We start from the raw sequence: 21,372 nt of genomic DNA, 5'->3' as shown, positions 1-21,372 counted from the left end.
TTTCCAGGTAGAAATATAAGGGATCTGGTCTGGGTGGACGTTCAAGATATTTTGATATAGTGGGTTGATTAGTTGCAAATTAAATCTGCCCTCCGAGGGCCAATTAGTTCCTTGGGTGGGCCAATCAACCTCACATAATGTCCTCATCCTCTCTCTTCTCAATTTGAACCCAATCACCATGCTTCGTAGCTGCTTTCCAGTTGGTTAAAAAGCATTTCAGAGGACTACGTTAGCTTGCCCCAGACCCCATTTTTTTTTTTTTCAGATACTCCGCTCCTAACCGGGCTTAAGATCCTTTCACACTTCAACCACTACAGACTGTGACTTGGCGAACTCTCGTTGCCAAGAAATGCACAGCCCTGCAATCGCTCGGCCAAGGGGACGCTAAGCCCCGGCCCACACTTGACAATTCAGCCACTGGAGTATCTGACATGCAACACACAAAACACACCAAAATAATTTTCCCTCTGTTTCCCCTTTCCCCAACCTTACTGGCGGCACTCTACTGCCACCTCTGTTTCCCCTTTTCCCTTTTCCCGTCTGGCGGGGCGGCACCTTATTGCCACGGCCAGTTCCTTTGTTCCTTTTCTGGCGGCACTCTACTGCTCACAGCCAGACCCTTTATCCCTTTTCTGGCGGCACTCTACTGCTCACAGCCAGAGGAAGCTGATCGGGCTTCCTACCACGCCCTTTCCCTTAGGGTTACCTGATCCGCTGCGGACCCCTCCTTCGGCCGTCCTCTTTTCTCTCCCGACTGGGTGTCTCGGCTCAGGCACAGCGTGGCGATCTCCCCCTACGAACTGGCAGGGTGCGCGCTGGAGATTGCGAGCGCTGGTCCCGGTTGCTCACCCGGTCGAGTCTGGCCCCTCGGTCCACCTTTCGTGGGGTGGGGACCTCATCCCGGACGAGCCCCCAAAATGAAGCCTTAGATTAGCAGTACCCGGAGGTCCAGCGGTCCGCCAACCCCGTGGCCAGAGGGGAAAAACAATTCCAGAGACTTCTTGGTCAGAGAAAAGAGATTTATTGAGATCTGCGCAGAGGCAGCCAGTGGAGTCCTCTCCAAAGACTGGCTACGCCCAATTTCACATTTGCAAACTTTCTTATACCTTGAAAACACCCTTCCCTCCCCCAAGCTTCCCCAAAACCTTCTCCAATCAGCTGGCAAGTTTTAGCTTACTTCCTTATATGGCATATGGCTATCTAAACGCCCCTCCTTCCCTTGTTCGTGTGTTCTTCTCTTGCGTTACTGCATCAGAGAGCATGTGCAGAGAGTACTGCACTTTCATTTGTTTTCTTTATTTCCTTTTTCTTTCTCCCTTTTTGAAAATCAAATAAAAAGATTACAAAAGAGAGAGAGCATCTTGGCCCTCCAAAAACCTCCTGCTGGCAGGGAGGGATTTCTGCCTCTTCTCTTGCGCCTCTATTAGACGGCAATAAAAATAAATTGCAGATTTAAGCAGAATGGGAGACTCTCCTCTCTTTGTGGAGCAGAAATTGCTCTCTGTAAGTTCTAGTGACTCTCTCTTCTGTTCTGTCCATCTGCTTTAATCCTGCCATGGCCGAAGGAAGGTGGGCTGGGAAAGCATTACAGACAAAAGACCACCAGGGCTATTTCTGACAGATAGAGATAGAGAGATATAGACCAGGCTCTGCCTCTGCCTTCACCATTTATTCCGCAGCCAGAAACTCCATGGATGAAGGTTTTTACGCGCAGCGTAAATTAATAATGCAGAGTTGTTAAGTGAAAGAATAAGAGCTTTACTGAGTTAAAATAAACTTCTTCATAAACAATATGGTTCCAAACAGTTTGACTGAGATTCCATACTGCTCTGCTCACAGCGGAGGCAGACGGACTCTGACTAACATCTTACAGAGAGCACAAAGTGAAACTGGCTGCCGAGTCCCCTGCCAGAGGGACTCCCCAGTTAGCAGTTAGGCCTGAATAACTTGACTAGGCCCAAATGATTGTGCAGTCCCAGCACCTCCCAGCCTGCTTGGCTGCTTCTGCTCTCATGTGTCTTTGGCACATGACAGGTTTCTCCACATGAGACACATTGTGAAGGGGAAGCTGCATCTGTTTTACGACTGCCTGTTTCACAGCCCTTTTTTCTTTAAAAAGAGGCATTTTTGGAACAAAAGAGGTGCAAATTGCAAACCCATTGTAAATAAAGGGGTGCATGTTTGTGCATCCCCACCTGAGATTAGATGAGGAGTTCTAAAGGTTAGACTCTCCACAGAGTCTACACTGTGGAATACCACCCTCTCCTAAAAAGACAGGTTAAAAGTCATCCCAGTGAGCACTTTTGGGTGGAGGTAGCTTTTCACTGTAATTTTGCAATTTGTGAATTTTACAGTACTTTTAAATACAGATAGATGATAGATAGATGATAGATAGATAGATAGATGATAGATAGATAGATAGATAGACAGACATAGATGATATAGATAGATAGATGATGATAGATAGATAGATAGATATAGAGATAGATAGATGATAGACAGACAGACAGATAGATGGATAGATGATAGATAGATAGATAGATGATAGATAGATAGATTGATTCCTGGGGCAATTCCATGAAACAATGGGACATAAATGAGTCAACAAAATCAGTAAAATGTAAACTGGGGTGGGGGTGATGCTCTTGCTTCAATAGGGGGCAATTGCCATGTTGGAGGCTGGCCATTGGGGCAAATCGGGCACGGAGGCAGCAGCACGAGGCAGTCCTCAGCCAGCTCCCAGCTGCCCGCCTTCTTGCTTACAGCTGCACTTTAGTCTCACTGCTACCTGCAGGGACTGTAGCTCAGTGGAAGAGCATCTGCTTTGTATGCTGAAGGTCCCAGGATCAGTCCCCAGAACATGCAGGTAGGGTTTATTTATTTATTAAAATATCTGAATGCCACTTTATCCTAAAGAATATTGCAATGCTTTGCAGTAATAGAAACACAATTGGGTTGTTTTTGTTTTGATTATGTATTTTGTGTTTTTATATTGTGATTTTATCTTGTGAACCACCCTGAGATCTTTGGGTATAGGGTGGTATACAAATAAAAAAAATAAAATAGAAAGCCATACTATAAAACAGCAAATCAGTTTACAACAGACATCAATCAACCATTGTGGAAGGATGTATTGTTATTGGCCGAAGTATTGGGAAACTCTGGAACAAGAAGGAGATAGATTAAAACTGCAGAGCTTTGATAAATTGGCTTCACTATTACCAAATAAGGGAGATATATAATTTGGACAAAAAAATTGGTTTCCAGGTGGAAAAATCAAAATTGGAAACAGAATTGTTAGAACCTAAAACTAAGAACCTGTCAAGAATGTATAACTTGCTGTTGAAATGGAATACACAGGATGAAACGGTTAAATCTGTTATGATTAAATGGGCACAGGATGTTGGACACAACATTATGTTTGCTGACTGGGAACAGTTATGGACCACAGGTATGAAGTTCACTGCATGTAATGCCTTAAGAGAGAATATTATGAAAATGATTTACAGGTGGTACATGACTCCAGTCAAGCTTGCAAAAATTTATCACTTGCCCGATAATAAGTGTTGGAAATGTAAAGAATGTGAAGGTACCTTTTTTCACCTTTGGTGGACATGCCCAAAGATTAAGACCTTCTGGGAGATGATTTATAATGAAATGAAAAAGGTATTTAAATATACCTTCCAGAAGAAACCAGAGGCCTTTCTCTTGGGCATGGTCGGCCAGTTGGTGTTAAAGGAGGATAGAACTTTCTTTATGTATGCTACGACAGCAGCAAGAATACTTAGCGCAAAGTACTGGAAAACACAATATTTACCCACCCGGGAAGAATGGCAGATGAAGGTGATGGACTACATGGAACTGGCTGAGATGACTGGCAGAATCCGAGACCAAGGAGAAGAGTCGGTGGAAGAAGATTGGAAGAAATTTAAAGTCTATCTACAGAAATATTGTAAAATTAAGGAATGTTAGAAAGATGTTGGAATTAAACTATGTGGTTTTAGCAGAAAAGATATAAAGGATTAAGTAAAGAGGAATTGATAACAGGTGAAAATGTAAAGTTACAATAGATTAAGATAAAATATTAAGATAAAAGCAAAAAGGGTAACAATTTGCTGAAACAACTACTGAACTAGAATACAAAAAAGGGAGGTGAGAGGAGGTCAGGGAAATAAGTAAATGAAAGATAAGAGATGGAAAGACTGATTTGTTTTTAACTGTTTTTATTTTTCTGTATTTTGTATTTTGTTTTCTTATTTTTTCTTTTCTTTTTTCTACTTGTGTAATTTCTTTGAAACTTTAATAAATATTATTCAAAAAAAAAAGAAAAAAGGAAGGATGTATTGTTAATTTCCTGCATAGACCTTGTGGAATAGAAACGATTTCAGCAGGCATTTGATAGTTGGCCTGGAAGATGCCCACATCTCCTGGGGTGTTCCACAGGACTGGTTTGATGGTGCTAAGGCTTGTCATAAGATGAGCCTCACCAGCTTGGGGAATGACTAGCGATGCTCCTGAAAATGATCTCCATGATCAAGGTGAGGTACAAAGGTTCAGCTGATCCCTGAGGTACCTGCAATTAATGCAATACATGATCCCATGTCTGAAGCCCCGGAGAGCTGCTTCTGGCCATTGCAGACAGCACGGAGCGAAATGGGGCAGTGGTCTGACTCAGGAGTTCCCTGGTAAGACTCTGCAGGGTGGAGGAAGAAGGGGCCAAAACTCTGCCTGTCGTTGGCTCTGGCTCCCCCACCCAGCCATCGGCCTCCCTTCCAGTCACACTGAGCATCAGCCACCATTAGCCCAGTTGGTTGGGAAGTGCTCCTGCCTGTGCAAGCAGCCAGTGATGGCTGCTAGATGGTCGTGATTAAAACATTTCTGAGAGACTTTGCTGATCCGAGGAAGGGAGCCAGCTTTTTCCTGGGAGCCATGACTCCTGTTCTCCAGGGGCCGCATGACAGAACTGCATCTTGACCCTTTCTCCCCCTTTGCAAAACACCAGGAAGCTCTTCTGGCAGCCAATAATTTGTTTACAAGATCTTAATAAAATCTATGGTATGTTTCATCAGGCTCTGATTTATAGCCCCGATGGGAGATAAGGAAGTGCGGTTTGGAAGCCGGGGAAGATAATTTTCTCCTTGCTTTGTGAAGGAGGAGAGACTTTAAAAGAATCTTGGTCTCTGCCAGTCAAAACAGCCAAGGGAAACATGCAGGTGATCCATATTGAGGGGCAAGTCCTGCAAAAGAGGGTCTGGGACTCAGAAGGTATAACAGAATCATAGAGTTGGAAGGAAAACCCAAGAGGTCATGCAATCCAGCCCTCTGCAATGCAGGAATCATGACTAAAGAATCCCTGACAGATGGCCACCCAGTCTCTGTTTAAAAACCTCCGAGGAAGGAGAGTCCACCACCTTCCGATGTAGCCAATTCCACAGTCGATTGGCTCTTGCCCTCAGAAAGTTGTTCTTAATAGTTAGACTCTCCTTTCTTGTCATTTGAATCTGTTGGTTTGTGTTCTGTCCTTTGATGCAGCAGAAAACTAGCTTGCTCCATCTTCCAAGCCCTCCAAGTATCTGAAGATGGCTATCATATCTTCTCTCCATCTCTTCTTCCACAGGCTAAACAGACCCAACCTCCTCAACTGTTCCTCATAAGGCCTGGTTTCCAAGGGGGTGGGATGTTCAAGCCAGGCATGGCTCGATTAGGTTCAGCCAGGACCCCAGGGAGACATTCTTGAAGGAAGAGGCTTGGAGTTCCACAGGATATCTTTCATAACTGGGCCCCAGGGAGAACCAGGAAAGGCAGCATGAAGTACTGTACATGCTGAACACCTTATGAACACCTTACCTGTGACCCTGACAAGCCCCTCTGATCGCATCCTGAATTTTGCCTTGATGTCCCCCCTTCGCCTCCCAAGTCTCAAGAGTAAAGGTGCCAGTGGATAGAGTTAGCGTAGGAACACTCTTTTGGTTTACCAGGGGAGGAGAGGGAGGGGGGGAGGAAGAGGGAGAAGTCAGAAAAGAATCAGCTGTGAACAGTGACCCAGCAAGTGATCAGGGGAGGGTCTGGAGCACCAGGAACAGGGCAGACTCTTCAGAGTACATGGACCATGCATAGATGGAGGAGCTAGCTGTGATGTCTGAGTGCCATAGGGCCTGTTTCACTGGGATTGGTCCTTGTGGAGGGGAGGGCAGGGGTGGGTACCTGAGCAGTACTGCAGCAGCCCAAAGCCCAGTCTAGCAGGCTTACAGTCAGCGCTGAGCCCTGCTGGTCTATAGGGATGAAGTACTGGAACTCAACAACTGAGAGGAACTCAGCCTTTTGCTGAGGGCTCATCCACACTTCCCTGGGTCCCATGATATCTTCTCTTTGTCCCATGATGTCTAGCCACGAGTCTCAGAATCCTAGAATTGCAGTTGGAAAGGACCCCAGGGGTCATCTAGTCCAACCCCTTCCAATGCAGGAATCTCAGCTAAAGCATCCATGACTGATGGCCTTCCTACCTCTGTTAAAAAAACCTCTAAGGAAGGAGAGTCCACAATCTCCCAAAGGAATCTGTCCCACTGTCAAACAGCTCTTACTGTCAGAAAGGTCTTCCTGATGTATAGTTGGAATCTCCTTTCTTGTAACTTGAAGACATTGGTGCAGGTCCTGCCCTCCAAAGCAGGAAAAAACAAGCTTGCTCCATCTTCCATGTGACAGCCCTTCAGATATTTGAAGATGGCCATGATATCTCCTCTCAGTCTCCTATTTTCCAGGCTGAACATACCCAGCTCCCTCCAATGTTCATCACAAGGCTTGTTTTCCAGACCCTTGATCATCTTGGTTGCCCTCCTTTGCACACTTTCCAGCTTCTCACATCCTTCTTAAATTGTGGTTACCAGAATTGGACACAGAATTCCAGGCATGTTCTGACCAAGGCAGAAGAGAGTGGGACTATTAGTTACCTTGATCTGGACACTAGACTTCTGTGGATAGAATAGCAAAAGCTTTTTTTTGCTGCTGCTGCATCACACGGTTGACTCTTGTTAAGCTTGTGGTCCACCAGGACCCCAAGATCCTTTCCACATCTACTGCTAGTAAGTCAGGTGTCCCTCATCTTATATTTGTGAATTTGGTTCTTCCTGCCTAAGTCAGAACCTGACATTTGTCCCTATTTGTCCCTATTGAAATTCATTTTGTTGGTTTGTGCCCAGTTTGCCAATCTGTTAAGGTCATTTTGAATCCCGATTCTGCCTTCTGTGGCATTATCTAGCCCTCCCAGCTTGGTGTCATCTGCAAATTAGATGAGCGTCCCCTCAATTCCTTCTTCCAAGTCATTTATGAAGACTTTGAAACTTTTCTGCAGATTGACATTCAGCAGCAAACAGCGGGGTTTTCTGGGTAAAGGGGTAGGACAAAAAAGAAGCAACCTCTTGGACCTATAACTAGAAACCATGGGGAAACGTCCCGGGTGGAGGAGCCCAGCTTCAGACCACTGTGTCCTCCCAGCTCAACATTTGTCTGCCCTATCTTTCAGCGGCTCTCTAGGATTTCAGGCTGCGCTTTCCCCCAGCCCTGCCAGGAGATGCTGGGGTTGAGCCTTCTACATGCAAAGCAGGTGCTCTGCCACAGAACTATGGCCCTTCCCAAAGGCTTGAGATCTTCCCTGCATCACAGTGAACCTCTTACGGAAACCAGCAGGGCTTATTTTCTAGAAAAAAGAGCCGGTACTAACCATTGTATTCCTCTTGCTTTTCTCAGCACTAATTTAAATGTCAATATTTCTTCTTCCTCCTCCTCTTTGCCTACCTTTCCCCTCTGTTGGCTTAAAAAGCAAACACCCTCTTTCTCCCTCCCAGTGGGGAACCCTCCTTCTGGTTCCCCAGCCCCAGCACTTCCTTTCTCCTTTCCCTCCAGCCCTTTCTCTCCCCAAGTGTTCCTAAACACTGCCCCCTCACCACCCCTTAGGGCTTGATCCCTCTGTGCCTCTCGCTCTCTTTTTAATTCACACACCCTAACTGGGTCTCCTTCCCCTTCACAGTCACCCTTCAGAGCGGGGTCACTGAAAAGAAAAATGTGCTTGTACTATGTACTACTGTATATCGCCAGAAAAAAGCACTGAAAGCCAGCATCTAATACCTCCTCTGTATATTGTGGTCTGAGTCATTTCCCCATGGCATGGAGACCTTGTCCTTCAACCTGCTGCTTCCTGGCACCCAAAGGCAGCTTGTGCTGTGCTCTTCCATCTCATAGAATCATAGAATCATAGAGTTGGAAGAGACCACAAGGGCCATCGAGTCCAACCCCCTGCCAAGCAGGAAACACCATCAGAGCACTCCTGACATGTGGTTGTCAAGCCTCTGCTTAAAGACCTCCGAAGAAGGAGACTCCACCACACTCCTTGGCAGCAAATTCCACTGTCAAACAGCTCTTACTGTCAGGAAGTTCTTCCTAATGTTTAGGTGGAATCTTCTTTCTTGTAGTTTAGATCCATTGCTCCGTGTCCGCTTCTCTGGAGCAGCAGAAAACAACCTTTCTCCCTCCTCTATGTGACATCCTTTTATATATTTGAACATGGCTATCATATCACCCCTTAACCTCCTCTTCTCCAGGCTAAACATGCCCAGCTCCCTTAGCCGTTCCTCATAAGGCATCGTTTCCAGGCCTTTGACCATTTTGGTTGCCCTCCTCTGGACACGTTCCAGTTTGTCAGTGTCCTTCTTGAACTGTGGCGCCCAGAACTGGACACGGTACTCCAGGTGAGGTCTGACCAGAGCAGAATACAGTGGCACTATTACTTCCCTTGATCTAGATGCTATACTCCTATTGATGCAGCCCAGAATTGCATTGGCTTTTTTAGCTGCCGCGTCACACTGTTGGCTCATGTCAAGTTTATGGTCAACCAAGACTCCTAGATCCTTTTCCTAGATCCATCTCTGAGAGATGGGCTCTTTTGCACCTGGAAACCTGGCACATCAGACTTTGGCCCTCTGCCTGGGGGTGCTGCCCCCTCCCCTGAGTCCTCATGTGGTACAATCTGCATTCCTCTACTACCTCATATTCATCCCAGCTGCCTTAGTCACCTGAAGAGCTTTTGGTGGTAACACTTGACTAACAAGTAACAATAATACTAGTAATAATAATAATAGTAATATAATTATTATTATTTAATTAAATACAACTGGAGGGTATTCTTGGAGCAACTGCCATCCCTTCTTGCACTCCCAAACCATATTTGGATTCAAATGCATTTAATTTCCTTTGTAAGAGCACAAATGTTTCCTGATCCTATCCTTTGATAGCTGGGACACTCTGGCATGTGGCAGATGCTTCTTGGGGCTTTATTTCCCCCCCTATTTCATGCACAACTGAATTAGGCTCTTTAATTGCAGTATTAAAAAAGGATAACTGGAAGTCAATTATGAGAGCCCTTGGAAATTATTAGTGTTAATAGGCATCCAGGAAAAACATGGATCTTTTAGCACCTGCCCACCAGTCAGTGGCTGTTTCCAAGACTCTCTGAGTTTGACTCTTTAATTGCCAGGAAGGAAGAGAAAATCTGCAACAGGGCTGCTCAGAACTCCCTGGGCTTTAAAATGAAACGGGATGCTTGAAATAGAAAGAAACGGAATGAAAACCAGAGTTTGCTTCATCCTAGGGTTCAGACACATCCGGTGAAGCCAAATGCTGGAAGATTCAGCACAGAGAAAGTCCTTCTTCACACAGCTCAGAGTTAAACTAGAGTCCATTCCTGAAGAGGCAGCAGTGGTCACCAGCTTGGATGGTTTTAAAAGAGGATGAGATAAATTTCACATAGGGAAGGCTGTCAGTTCCTAGCAACTGGTAATCAGAGGCTTCCAAGAGTGGAGGCAGAACACACCAGGCCCCACTGTATTAGAGGAATATTCTTTATTTGAAGCAAAAGGTCGGGCAATTTTTTGATTTTGAAAGTAACATATATGTACCAGCACTATAAACCTATGTGGTTTTATACCAGTTAGGGCCTAGCTACACTTTGTTTGCCCTGTGTTTTCTTCCGTCTGTTGTGCTTGCAGATTAATACCACCACCAGTTTTGTCCGGAATTCTGGGTCCTCATGCCATTCCTGTTCTGCGCTACTTCAAGAAGGCAGCCCTGAAAACATGTGACATCCCACCCACCGCTGCTCCATTTTTCTTCCTTCTTACCCACCCCTTTCTCAGCCCCTGGTGCCACAGTGTTGCTGCACACGCCCTTCTTTTCAATTGCTCGGGGGTTCTTGTGGTCCATTGTGTTCCTGCGCACAAGCACACAATATCAGGTTGTTGCTTCTCTAGAACACCAAAGGAGGTGTCCAACAAGCACAAGTTGAAAATAAACATATATGTAATTGATCACAAAGCCTGTAGGCAGTGCTTTTTTTCCTAAAAAAATGTTTAGGAGTACTCTCATTTTCCTACTCATATTGAAATACTGCCTCTCAGTGAGGCCAAACTTAGATTCATAAAATGTTTAGAGGCATGCACCCCCCAGAAAAAAGGCACTGCCTGTAGGATTGCAAAAGGGAGACACATTTGGGGCAGGGAATCGGAAGGGCACAGCAACAGGCTTTGGAGACAACGTGTGGAGACCCAAGGAGCTGGGGTCACAGAGGAACACCCACACAATGTGCCACAAGGGAAAGGGAGCCCTGCAAAAGGATTGAATGGGAAGGAAACAAATTTCTATTTGGGTTTTTCAGGGTTTTTCAATACCTGTAAAATGTGTTGCTTTACGTTTCCGAGTTGTGATATACATGAACAGCTTTTGGACCATTGCTGTTGATCCAAAACAAATTCTAAGAAAGCTTGGGACAAATGGACAGGCCCTTAGTGTTTGCACATTTCCCCAAAGATTTCTGAGTATAAGTAGTTTGTGGGTGCTTGGCTTTCCGTGAGAGAGACTCCTGGCTCCTCCACACACAACTACACTTCCCCTGTGGGGAAGAGGAAGTAGCTCTTGAAGGCATTTACACCTGTGCTGCGTAAAGGCTGCATCCTAGCCAAGCTCCTATGCTTGACTGCCCTCCGGCCCCCGCAAAACCCCCCACCATTTTTGCACTTGGCAAAATCCCTTGTGGGCTGATATGCATGGCTAGCTGGTTACAGCGGGACCTCGGGTTAAGAACTTAATTCATTCCAGAGGTCCGTTCTTAACTTGAAACTGTTCTTAACCTGAAGCACCACTTTAGCTAATGGGGCCTCCTGCTGCCGCCACACCGCCGGAGCACAATTTCTGTTCTCATCCTGAAGCAAAGTTCTTAACCTGAAATACTATTTCTGGGTTAGCAGAGTCTGTAACCTGAAGCGTATGTAACCCAAGGTACCATTGTATTTGGGGCATCTAGCATTTTCTGATTGCTTCAGTGCCACTTCCTCTAACTTCTCTGGGTGATAATTTTACATTGGTGGAAGGGAACCGGTGTCATGGCACTAAGCAGAAGTTGAATTGTGCACACAAATCTCTTTCCTCGGGGGTGGAGTTAAACTGTGAGATGACCAGACTCTCTAGCTCACTATTGATCTCTATGTAGATCAGGGATGAGGAACCTTTGGCCCACCAGATGTCGCTTGACTGACAACATTTGGAGTGTTTACAGCCACAACCTGCAATATGGAACCTGATGGTAGGGTTGAGCACCCATGGGCCTGCATTTCAGACAAAGGATACACTCACTCAGGGACTGTGTACGCTGAGTGGAGTAGAGCTTTCCTAGTAAATTCTTCTAGAAAACAATTGTGCTCACATGATCAAAAGGGTGGAGCACCTGCTTTGCAAGCAAAGGCAATCAGATTCTTCTCTGAGTCCTTAGAGAGCCTCTGGCAGTCAGAGTAGGCTACAATGTGCAAGTCGCACCAATGGGCTGACATGTGTACGCATGTGCATATAAAAGACATCTCCTTAGCACCAAAACCTCAACTTTGAGGTTTTGCTTTATTTTAAGGTGACAGGGTGGGTGGACTATGCAAACTAAAGCTGGAGTGAGTGAGGAACCTGTGGCTCTATGGAGGTTGCTCCCTCCTTTGGCCCTGCTGGCTGATGGGAGTTGGAGTCCAACAACATCTCAAGGGCCACAGGTTTAAAGCAAATGCAGGAAACTAAACAGTAGAAAAAGGAGGCGCTGCACAGCTGGGAGTCAAGAACATCAAATGCCATTTTATACGTATATATCATTTGATGGCTGGAACTGAGGGATGTTGCGTTCCAACACCTGAGGGCAACAAGCCCCTGCTCTAAATTGTCAAGTACTACAGCAGTGCTTCCCAAAGTGGGTGTGGTTGCCCTCTGGGGGGCAGGAGGTGGGATTAACTAGGGGAAGCACCAAGAGGTAAAGAGGCAGCAGGGTGTGGGTCTATTATAGAATTTGTGCAACATTTCCACAGATGGTGGCACCAACCCTGTTAACGTAGGTGAGATGCACCTTGGTCTCTAGACCTGCTGCCCTTGGGACTCCGGATACTGCAGAGTTCAGCAGACGGTGAACACCTTGCCCCTTCTGCACCCAAGTGAGCCTCTTTCTTTTCTTACAAGCCTGCTCTGCTGTCACCAGATTTCCAGCCCTCCCACGGCATTGACAGCTGAAGTCCCGAGGAAAGGCCTGAGGGGGCTATCGGAGTCTAGCTCTCAGCTGCCAAGGATGAAGCAAGCCTGTGGGAGTTATTATGAGACAGTTGAAGGGGAACCAGAGGAAGGTTTTGCCAGGAAGGAACTCCCTGTGGAAGGTGTAGGCGGATGGCCATGGCAAATGAATCCCTGCCGGAGGCCAAGGCAGACAAAAGGCAGAGGTCTATTTTGGGAGCAACTAGACTCTGAGGGCAGACAGTAGCAAGCGGATGCCACTCAGCTGCCCCCTCAAAGAACTGCAGCCGCTCTGGACATCTGTTGTTTCTATAAGGTCAACACAGGCATAACTCCTCCCCACACGGCCCTGACTTTTTCCAGCTCCAAACCCAGAAATGGGCCTGAAATGGAGCTGCATTTGCAGGTGGCACCTGTTGGAATTGATCATTTGGAATGCTAGGGCTGGCTTAGATAGTCACACCCATCACTTGATCCCCTGCCATTTGATTTACCCCTGTGTTGCAGCCAGATGCATGAACTATATCGTAATAAGAGCCTGCTGGATCAGGCCAAGGGCCCATCTAGTCCAGCCTCCTGTTCTCACCATGGCCAACACATGCCTGTGTGAAACCAGCAAGCAGGATTTGAGCCCAAAAGCTCTCTCTCCTCCTGTGGTCTTCAGCAACTGGGATTCAGAAGCATTTCTGTGGAGGCAGAGCAGAGCCACCATGACTAGAAGTCGCCCATAGCCCTCTGCTCCGCCATGAATCTGTCTAATCCTCTTTCGAAGCCATCCAAGTTGGTGGCCATCTCTGCCTCCTGTGGGAGGGAGTTCCGCAGTTTAACTTCATGCTGCCTGAAGGATTGTCTTTTTTCCTTGTGTTCTATAACATATAAACCAACAATGAATAACAAAAGAGAAAGTTATCCCAACAGACAGGCATTGGAGGTGGCTCTGAATCTGGAAGTGCAAAGCTCCATGCCGACTTCCGTTGCAAGATGGGAATGTGCTGGCATAGGATGTTTGAGGCCACATGCGGGGAATATTAGTTTCAGCCTGAAGTCTGCATTTGCTCATGGACAACTTTCCATGAAATCGAAACCCCGCCCCCCCCCCGTGTTCTCTAACGGCAGAAAAGTACCAGTTTTAATGTATGTGGATGACGCTGTTCTTCTCTCTCAAACCAAAGTGGGTCTGAAACGTGCCTTAGGAAAGTTTAGTGACCAATGTAACACTGAACTGTTAACAATTAATTTTGCCAAAACCAAAATTGTACATTTTAACCGCTCCTTCAGGAAAAATAATTGGAGCGTAAAAGGAAACGCCATTGAACAGACTAAGACCTTCCAATACTTAGGCATTACTTTCTCTTATAATGCCAAATTGTCAACACACCTGACCACATCAGCTATATCAGCAGGAAGAAGTGCAAATGCCATCCTTAGATTATTCAGAAGGAAAGGAGCTGGCTTCCTCCCGATGGCCCTAAAAGTCTTTCAGGCAAAATCTTTAGCCCAACTCCTGTATGGCTCTCAAATTAGCCCCTCTGCCAACCTTAAGACCCTTGAAACATTACAATCAAAATTCTTAAGATCATTATTTGCTACCCCAAAGTGTACACCTAATGCAGTCTTAAGGCAAGAGGCAGGACTGCCCAGAGTGGAATTAAAAGTCTGGGAGCAAGCAATATCTCTCTGGCTGAAAATCCATTACAATCCTAAGGGACTGTTACCTTGCTTCCTGGCCGCAGTTCCCTATCCTCCTTGGCTTATGCAAATAACTAATAAGATCAAACAAATTGGCCTAAACCCTGAAAACCTTTTTTTGGGAACTCTGAATAAGGCAAAAGCAATTATCACTCAGAGACTTTACGATGTCGAATTACAACAAGAAGACGCCCTACTCCCGGAGACGTATAGATGTTTAAAAGCTTGGCCTAATTTTGCAACTGCCCCTTACTTAACTAACATCACTAACGAAGCTTATAGATGGGCTTTCTCTAGAGCCCGCTTTGAGACAATGCCCTCAGCAGTGCTGCACGGCAAATTCACGCGGGTACCAATGCACGCGCGCCTCTGCCCCTGTATGTCTAATAAGGTAGAATCTGTCACACACATCCTTCTATTTTGCGAATTTTATAGTGAAGAGCGAGTTCAACTTATTTTGCCGCTTTTATCAAAATTCATACCCCTACAACATTATTTGGAATCCTCCCCCGAAATTCTACGAAAATACCTTCTGGAAGATTCCTCAAGCTCAATATCATATGAGGTGGCCAAATTTTGCACTTTAGTAATCAGGAAGCGTAAATCTCTTCTGTTGAATGGCACACTGCGAAGTTCCCTTGTGTAATCCTTTTTTTCTTTTTTCTTTTCTGATGTTGTTGTTGATTTCTTTTTGTTTGATCTTGTGGTGTTTAGTGTCACTGGCTTTTGCCGTAATAAAACTTGGTAACTTGGTAACTTTCCAGGGTCCACATGCAGCCATTGTGTAGGGGCCAAGGCAACGGTGGGCAGAGCCACTGGAAGATGCGACTCTTACCTTTGTACAGGCTATAATCCAGAGGCTGCGGTTTCTACACCTGACAAGTGAGGGCCACTGTCGCAGTTCAAGGACACATTCCCGCCAGGGAAGAAGCTTGGGGAGAGTCTGGAGGGCCACACTCACTTCATGTACCTCAGTGCACTTCCTGATGTATGGCTACCTTCAGCTTCTGCTATTTAATACTAACTAATAGCCCGGGGAATAGGAGTATAAAGCCATCACTGGGCTTCCTGCAAAAATATATAAATCCTGCCTTCTCCACCGCTGCAAACACAAGATAGATCTCAGCCATGAGATTTGTTTCACCTGATGCCAAGGACATCCTTGACAGAGGTCTCTGTGAATTCTCTAGGTTTCTTTTGCCCCCCCTCTCTAAAACAAACAAACAAAAAAACAACAACATGAGCTACTGTTTCACTTCCAACTCTGCTGCTGCTTTTATCAATGGGGACAGAGCAAGAGTAACAGCCTTGTATCCCTTAGTATCCTCTTGGAGCTGGCTTAGTCATTCATAGCTAGCAGGGTGCTCACTGGCATCCAGATACTGCAGATCTGAAATGTAAATAGATGCCAAGCGGGCAATGCTCTAATGGAGGAGAATGGACAGAAAGGCCCTTGGTGTTTTCATTTTCTTGAAAAAGAACTCTGCTCTCCATAGGAAAAGGGCAGCTGGTTCAATTAACTCAGTGAACAGGCCTACCTGGCATTGACAAACAGAGACGAACTGATAAAGAGAGGCGGCTGGATGTACAGCTGAGAATGCAGGAGTTCCATTTATCACAAGCCGCAGCAGCTTCAGATTCAACATTAAGGATGACCTGTGTGAGACAGAGACTTTTGCACCTGCCCCTGCAGCAGCAGAGTGGCATTGCTCACTTTCTTGAGCATCCAAGATGCAATGTAATGATACTGTAATCCTGTACTCACTTACCTGGAAGTAAGTCCACTTAAATCCATAGTGGCTTGCATTTGAGTAGACATATATAGCAGGGATAGGGAAACTTTTTCTGACCAAAGGCCACATTCCTTTTGGCCAGCTTTGGGGTTGGGGCTGTCACATGCCAGCAGAGGAAGGGGGGAGAGCAATGCACATGTGAGAAGGACCATCTATGCACTCACATCCATGCACATGCACCCCCCCGCTCATATTCACCCACACAATTGTTCCACACAATATGAACCACACAATATGAACATACATATTCAAAAGGCTTCATCTGTAAAGCTGCAGTCTTAAGCACACTTAGCTGTATGTCCATTTAACTTGGTAAGGCTGACTTCTGAACAGCCATACCCAGGATTGCAAGGTAACCTGCAGCAGCCTTAGCTCAGTGGCTGAGCATCTGCTTTGCATGCAGAAGGTCCTGGGTTCAATCCACAGTGTCTCCAGGCAGAGAAAGTAATGCCCCTTGTCTGAAATCTGGGAGGGTCACTGCCAGTCAGTATGGACTGTTGGGTTAGACGGTCTGATTCGATATAAAGCCACTTACTATGCTTATCTGAAGGGAGCTTAAGAAGCTGTCTAATACAGGCATAGGCAAACTTGGCCCTTCAGATGTTTTGAGACTACAACTTCCATCATCCCCGACCACTGGTCCTGTTAGCTAGGGATAATGGTAGTTGTAGTCCCAAAACATCTGGAGGGCCGAGTTTGCCTGTGCCTGGCCTAATATAAGGTCAACTTGGGGGTTCCTTCTAGCCATGACTGTCTACTCTGACTGGCAGCAGTTCCCTAGGGAGCAGGAAGAGAGAGGTTGCTCCTTTTACTGCTACCTGATCCTACCTGAGACCTGCGGGTACAGGGCAGTATGCAAATTTAATTAATTAATTACCGGTAATTTATAATATTAATAACCAGAAATGCTGGAGGACTGAACCTGGGAACTTCTGCATGCCAGGGGTGCCAACTTGAATAAAATATGGGGGGGGGAGGTAAGCCCTGCCCCACATAATTGATCACAGGACGTGACACACACCATTTGAATGGCAATGTACATCAATTTTGGGGGAGCCCAGCCACCGCAAATATTTTATGGGGGGGGGAACGGGACAAATGGACCTTGCTCCCCAGGCCTTGGCTAAGCCAAAGAGTTTATTCTGAGCCACTAGAGCAATTCTATTCTGGGAGGGTTTCTTCAAGAATGGAGAAGGAACCATTCTGCACAAGAAGCAGAGTAAAGCAGCAGAGCTCTAGGCAAGCTGCTAATAGGGTGTGTCATAGATCTGAATGCTCTCAACACCTCAGAGAAAGTTTTCTGTATACAAGAGACAAGCACATCAGGGACTAATGCTCAATGGGTCTCTTTTCCTTGTGTGCTCATCTAGCATGGGGAGAGGAATCTGTGACCCTCCATGTGTTCTTGAACTCAGACTCCCATCATCCCTCACCATTGGACATGCTGACTGGGACTGATGGCAGCTAGACTCCAAGAATAGCTGGAGGGCCACAGATTCTCAAACCCTGAGCAGGGATTAAAAAACAACAACCCAACAAACTTGGGCGAGCATTTAAAAATGGGATGTCCCCACCTGCAGTCAGAGGTAGCACTGCCTGAAATGTTACCACTTTGATTGACCACTCACCTTGCATAGTGCATAGACAGAAAGGTATAAGAGCAGCACCGGAAGCGGTGCCCTTTGCTATTCAAGGTGCAGGAGCAGTGCCGCCTTTTTGCATCTGCTTGCAACCCAAGGTCAATCAGAGCCAATCCTAGAGAAGCATTAAAAATAAAAATAAAGCAAGCAAGAGCCAGAAACGAAAGTGGACAGATCAAGAAGTCAAGATTTTGCATTCCAACTATCTATAGGAAATAGTTTTTTTATTATTATTTCAAGTTTTCATAAAAATCCATAATTATTGAAATCAAAGTTACAGAGGAAGTTCGTAACTTTCTTTTTTAAATCAATTGTTGTTTTGAATTCTTGTTGAATTTCCTGTCACTCTTAGGATCGGCACTGGAGTCTGTCAGAATAGGTCCTACAAACATGGGAAGTTCTGGAGACGTCAGCAGAAACCCCCCCCCAAGAGGTCAAGGGGGAAGTGATGCAGGATTGTGGGCCACAGAAGGAGGGTGGGGAGCTGGGTGGAGAGAAGAGAGGTTTGCATGTTTCTTGAACTGGATCTCTTTATTATTCAATCTTTTTTATTAAAAAACCCCACACACGCGCGCCTCTCATTACTGAGTTCCAGCCATTGCTCTCTCTCCCTTCCTCAGATCATTTTCATGTTGAACTTGCGTGGCGCATCCGCGGCAGAGCTGATGCCGGCATCGGATTTGCGCGGGACATACTCTATTTCGATGTTGTGCTTGGTGTTGCCTTTGCCCCGGCTCCAAAGGAAGAGGAGCACCAGGCAGAAGAGGACGACCCCCAGGAAGGAGATGAAGCCCATCGTGGTGGCAATGATGAGGGTCTTGATGTCAAAGGGGAAAGGCACCGTGGCTCGCGTGCTGTTGGCGTCGCTCTCGTTGGGCTGGTTGGAGATGAAAGCAAAGGTCTTGTTGGGCTGGTGGGGCCAGTCGGGGGAGTAGCTGCGGACGTGCAGGTGGGCCAGCATGGTGTCGTTGCCGCCAGCATTGCTGGCGATGCATAGGTAGGTGCCATTGTCTTGGATCTGGGCATAGCGCACCTCAAGAGTGCCATCAGGGAAGACGGTGAGCCGCCCATTGGTTTTGGTAGAGATGAGGTGCTTCCTTGGCGAGAGCCACATGATGGTCGGAGGTGGGTCTCCATCCGCACGGCAGATGAACTGGACCGTGTGGCCCTCATCCACAAAGATCTGCTGGGGCTTGCGGTCCCTTATCCGGGACCGGCGGCAGATGAAGTAGTTGGGCAGGAGTGCCTCAGAAAAGTCCTTGAACTCTTTGCCTTGGACAAATTCAGGGGTTGCACAGGTGGGTTGACGCTTGTTGAAATTGAGCCTCCAACGGCGGCGGAAAATCCAGAGAAGCCGGCAGTCACAAGCCAGAGGGTTGTTGTCTATGATGAGAGTCTCCAGATTCCCCACAGAGTGGAAGGCTGACTCTTCCAAGGTGCTCAGGAGGTTCCCTGAAACATTCAAAATGCGCAAGTAGTTCAGGCCCCGGAAAGCGTACGGTTCCACCATGGTGAGCTGGCCACCAACCAGCTGTATCTCCTGAAGCCTGAGTAGATCGTGAAGCATGGAGCCTTCGATGGTGATGATGGGATTGTAGGACAGGTTCAGGAACCTGAGATAAACTAAGTGCCTCAAGGAGACGTAAGGGATGGAAGTCAGGTTGCAGTGGGTGATGGACAAGGATGTCAAGTTAAGCCCGTAGAGGCAGTTGGATGTCATGGTATCTAAGTAGGGCCAGTGTGAAATCTCCAGAACCTTGAGTCTGTAGAGCCTCTTAAATGAGTAATCCCTGATGGCGTTGATGTTCAGGTGGCGCAACCGCAGCACAATCAAACCGTGCAAGTGAGAGAGAGCTTCTGTGGGGATGGACGTCAGGTTGCATTTTTCCAAAGTCAGCTGCTCTAAGCTGTTGAGGCCGCTGAAGGCCCGGTGGGAGATGTAGACCAGGTCATTGTCCCCAACCTCCAAAGACTTCAGATTGTACAAGTCCTGGAACATATAATCCAGGAGGATCACAATTTTGTTCTCGCTAATGTCCAACTTGGTGAGATTGCTGAGTCCAGTGAACACCCCGAGTGGGATGAGTTTGAGCCTGTTGCTCCTGAGACCCAGAGTCCTGAGGTTGAAAAGGTTATTGAAAGCCCCCGGCTCAATGGCACTGATAATGTTCTCGTTTAACTCCAGCTCCTCCAAGTGAGGAAAATTGGCAAATTCATCCTGGTTGAGAGTCTTGATGCGGTTCTTTCCCAGGTCCAAGAGCTTTGTCTCCGTGGGGATGCCCTCAGGGACAGCCAGGAACCGCTTCCGGTGGCACAGCACCGAGCGCTCCTGGGCAGAACAGTCACAGCGGGGTGGGCAACCTGTGGCAGAGCCTGAGAGGATGGATCCCAACATCAAGATGAGAATGGGCTGCCAGCAGGCCAGGATTGGGCTATACATGCTCAACTCGCCCACCACCATCCTATCTTTCACCTGCAGGCAAGAGAAACAAGAGGAGGTGTTAGAAACAGAATGGACATGAACTCACCAGGTGACATGATACTGTTGATATCTACGAAAAACCTGAGAGAGTTGATGGGGAGGCAATGTTTTAAAAACTCACAACTCCCTGCAGACTGCTAGCAGAGGAGCTAGCTATGCACTGAACTTGTTGGCATATTCAAACAGGCTACACAAAGACACCTCTGCATGCTGCAGGCCTGGACAATGTGCTTGCCCCCTGCAATTGATTCTTAGGCATGTTCTTGGAAGTATTTGGGGGCAATATCTCTAATAGGCCATTTGTGGTGTGGAAAAATATCTTAGCACATTTTGGGGGAAGTGGGGTTTGGGGCCTGAGATCAGTAAGCCTTAGGTGGGCTTGACTTCCCCCTACTCCAAACTACATCAGAAGCAGGTAGAAACTTGACCAATGTCCTCCTGAGGTTCCGTGGCAAGGATCAAACCATCCAATCCCAAATCTCATTTGTGAAGCACCAGCATCTTTTAGGCTGTGGAACTAAGGAGGGAGGCAGGGAATCTGCCAGTGCAATTAAGGTTTAGCTGCATGACCATGAGGGGAAGAAGAGTGCTTGAAAGCTGCTGTTAATATCCTTTGCCAGATCAAGGTGATCCTGTGAAACTCATTGGAACGCAAAACCAATGGCAGCAAGGAGGTCGTTTGCTCTCCGCCACCCCTGTCTCCTTCCCAAAACTCCCCCAAAGCTGCAGCCCACAAACCTGGCAAGTAGGATTGGGTAATATGTGGATATATCTTCCAAAACTGGTTTGAAGTTCACATTGTGATAATTGTTTCGTAATATAACTCACCAGCTAAACACTGCAAACCTCACAATATCACCTACTAAACATTGCAATCTACCACAATGTCTGAAATAACGATGGGACTATACAGAGTCAAACAGGACAATGTCCAGGCAACTGTTACTACTTAGGGGTCTAAAACGGATACATGACAATATTATCAATCATCACACACTCAGTTTCATCAGCAGGCAAGCCAAAATGCACCCAAATGAGACTTTCAGTTTAGGGCTTCGCTGCCAAATGGTGGTATTCAGGACAATCCAAAGTACGGTGAGGAGTCATAGTGAATACAAATAATCTGGGACTGCCAGGCTGCCACAAGCAGCAGAAGCCTGGGGGCGGCAGAATCAACAACTGGGGGAGG

The 21,372-nt window shown here is 46.6% G+C and overlaps 1 protein-coding gene across 5 annotated transcripts in view; it reads right to left on the bottom strand.

The window, feature by feature from the left end:
• Positions 1-17,908: 17,908 nt before the first annotated feature.
• Positions 17,909-21,372, bottom strand: part of LINGO1 (leucine rich repeat and Ig domain containing 1) — a 666,023-nt gene continuing 662,559 nt past the window's right edge. For all 5 annotated transcript variants that reach the window (XM_053402992.1, XM_053402991.1, XM_053402994.1 and 2 more), the window contains one exon: positions 17,909-20,174. In XM_053402992.1, coding sequence (XP_053258967.1) covers positions 18,318-20,162 — 1,845 coding nt within the window. In that variant the 5' untranslated portion in view covers positions 20,163-20,174 and the 3' untranslated portion in view covers positions 17,909-18,317. The remainder of the gene's footprint in view (positions 20,175-21,372) is intronic.

Source organism: Podarcis raffonei, chromosome 9 (genome assembly GCF_027172205.1).
Source record: "Podarcis raffonei isolate rPodRaf1 chromosome 9, rPodRaf1.pri, whole genome shotgun sequence".
Lineage (NCBI taxonomy): Eukaryota > Metazoa > Chordata > Lepidosauria > Squamata > Lacertidae > Podarcis > Podarcis raffonei.
Note: the sequence above shows the minus strand (reverse complement) of the source record. Positions and strands in the feature narration are given on the sequence as shown.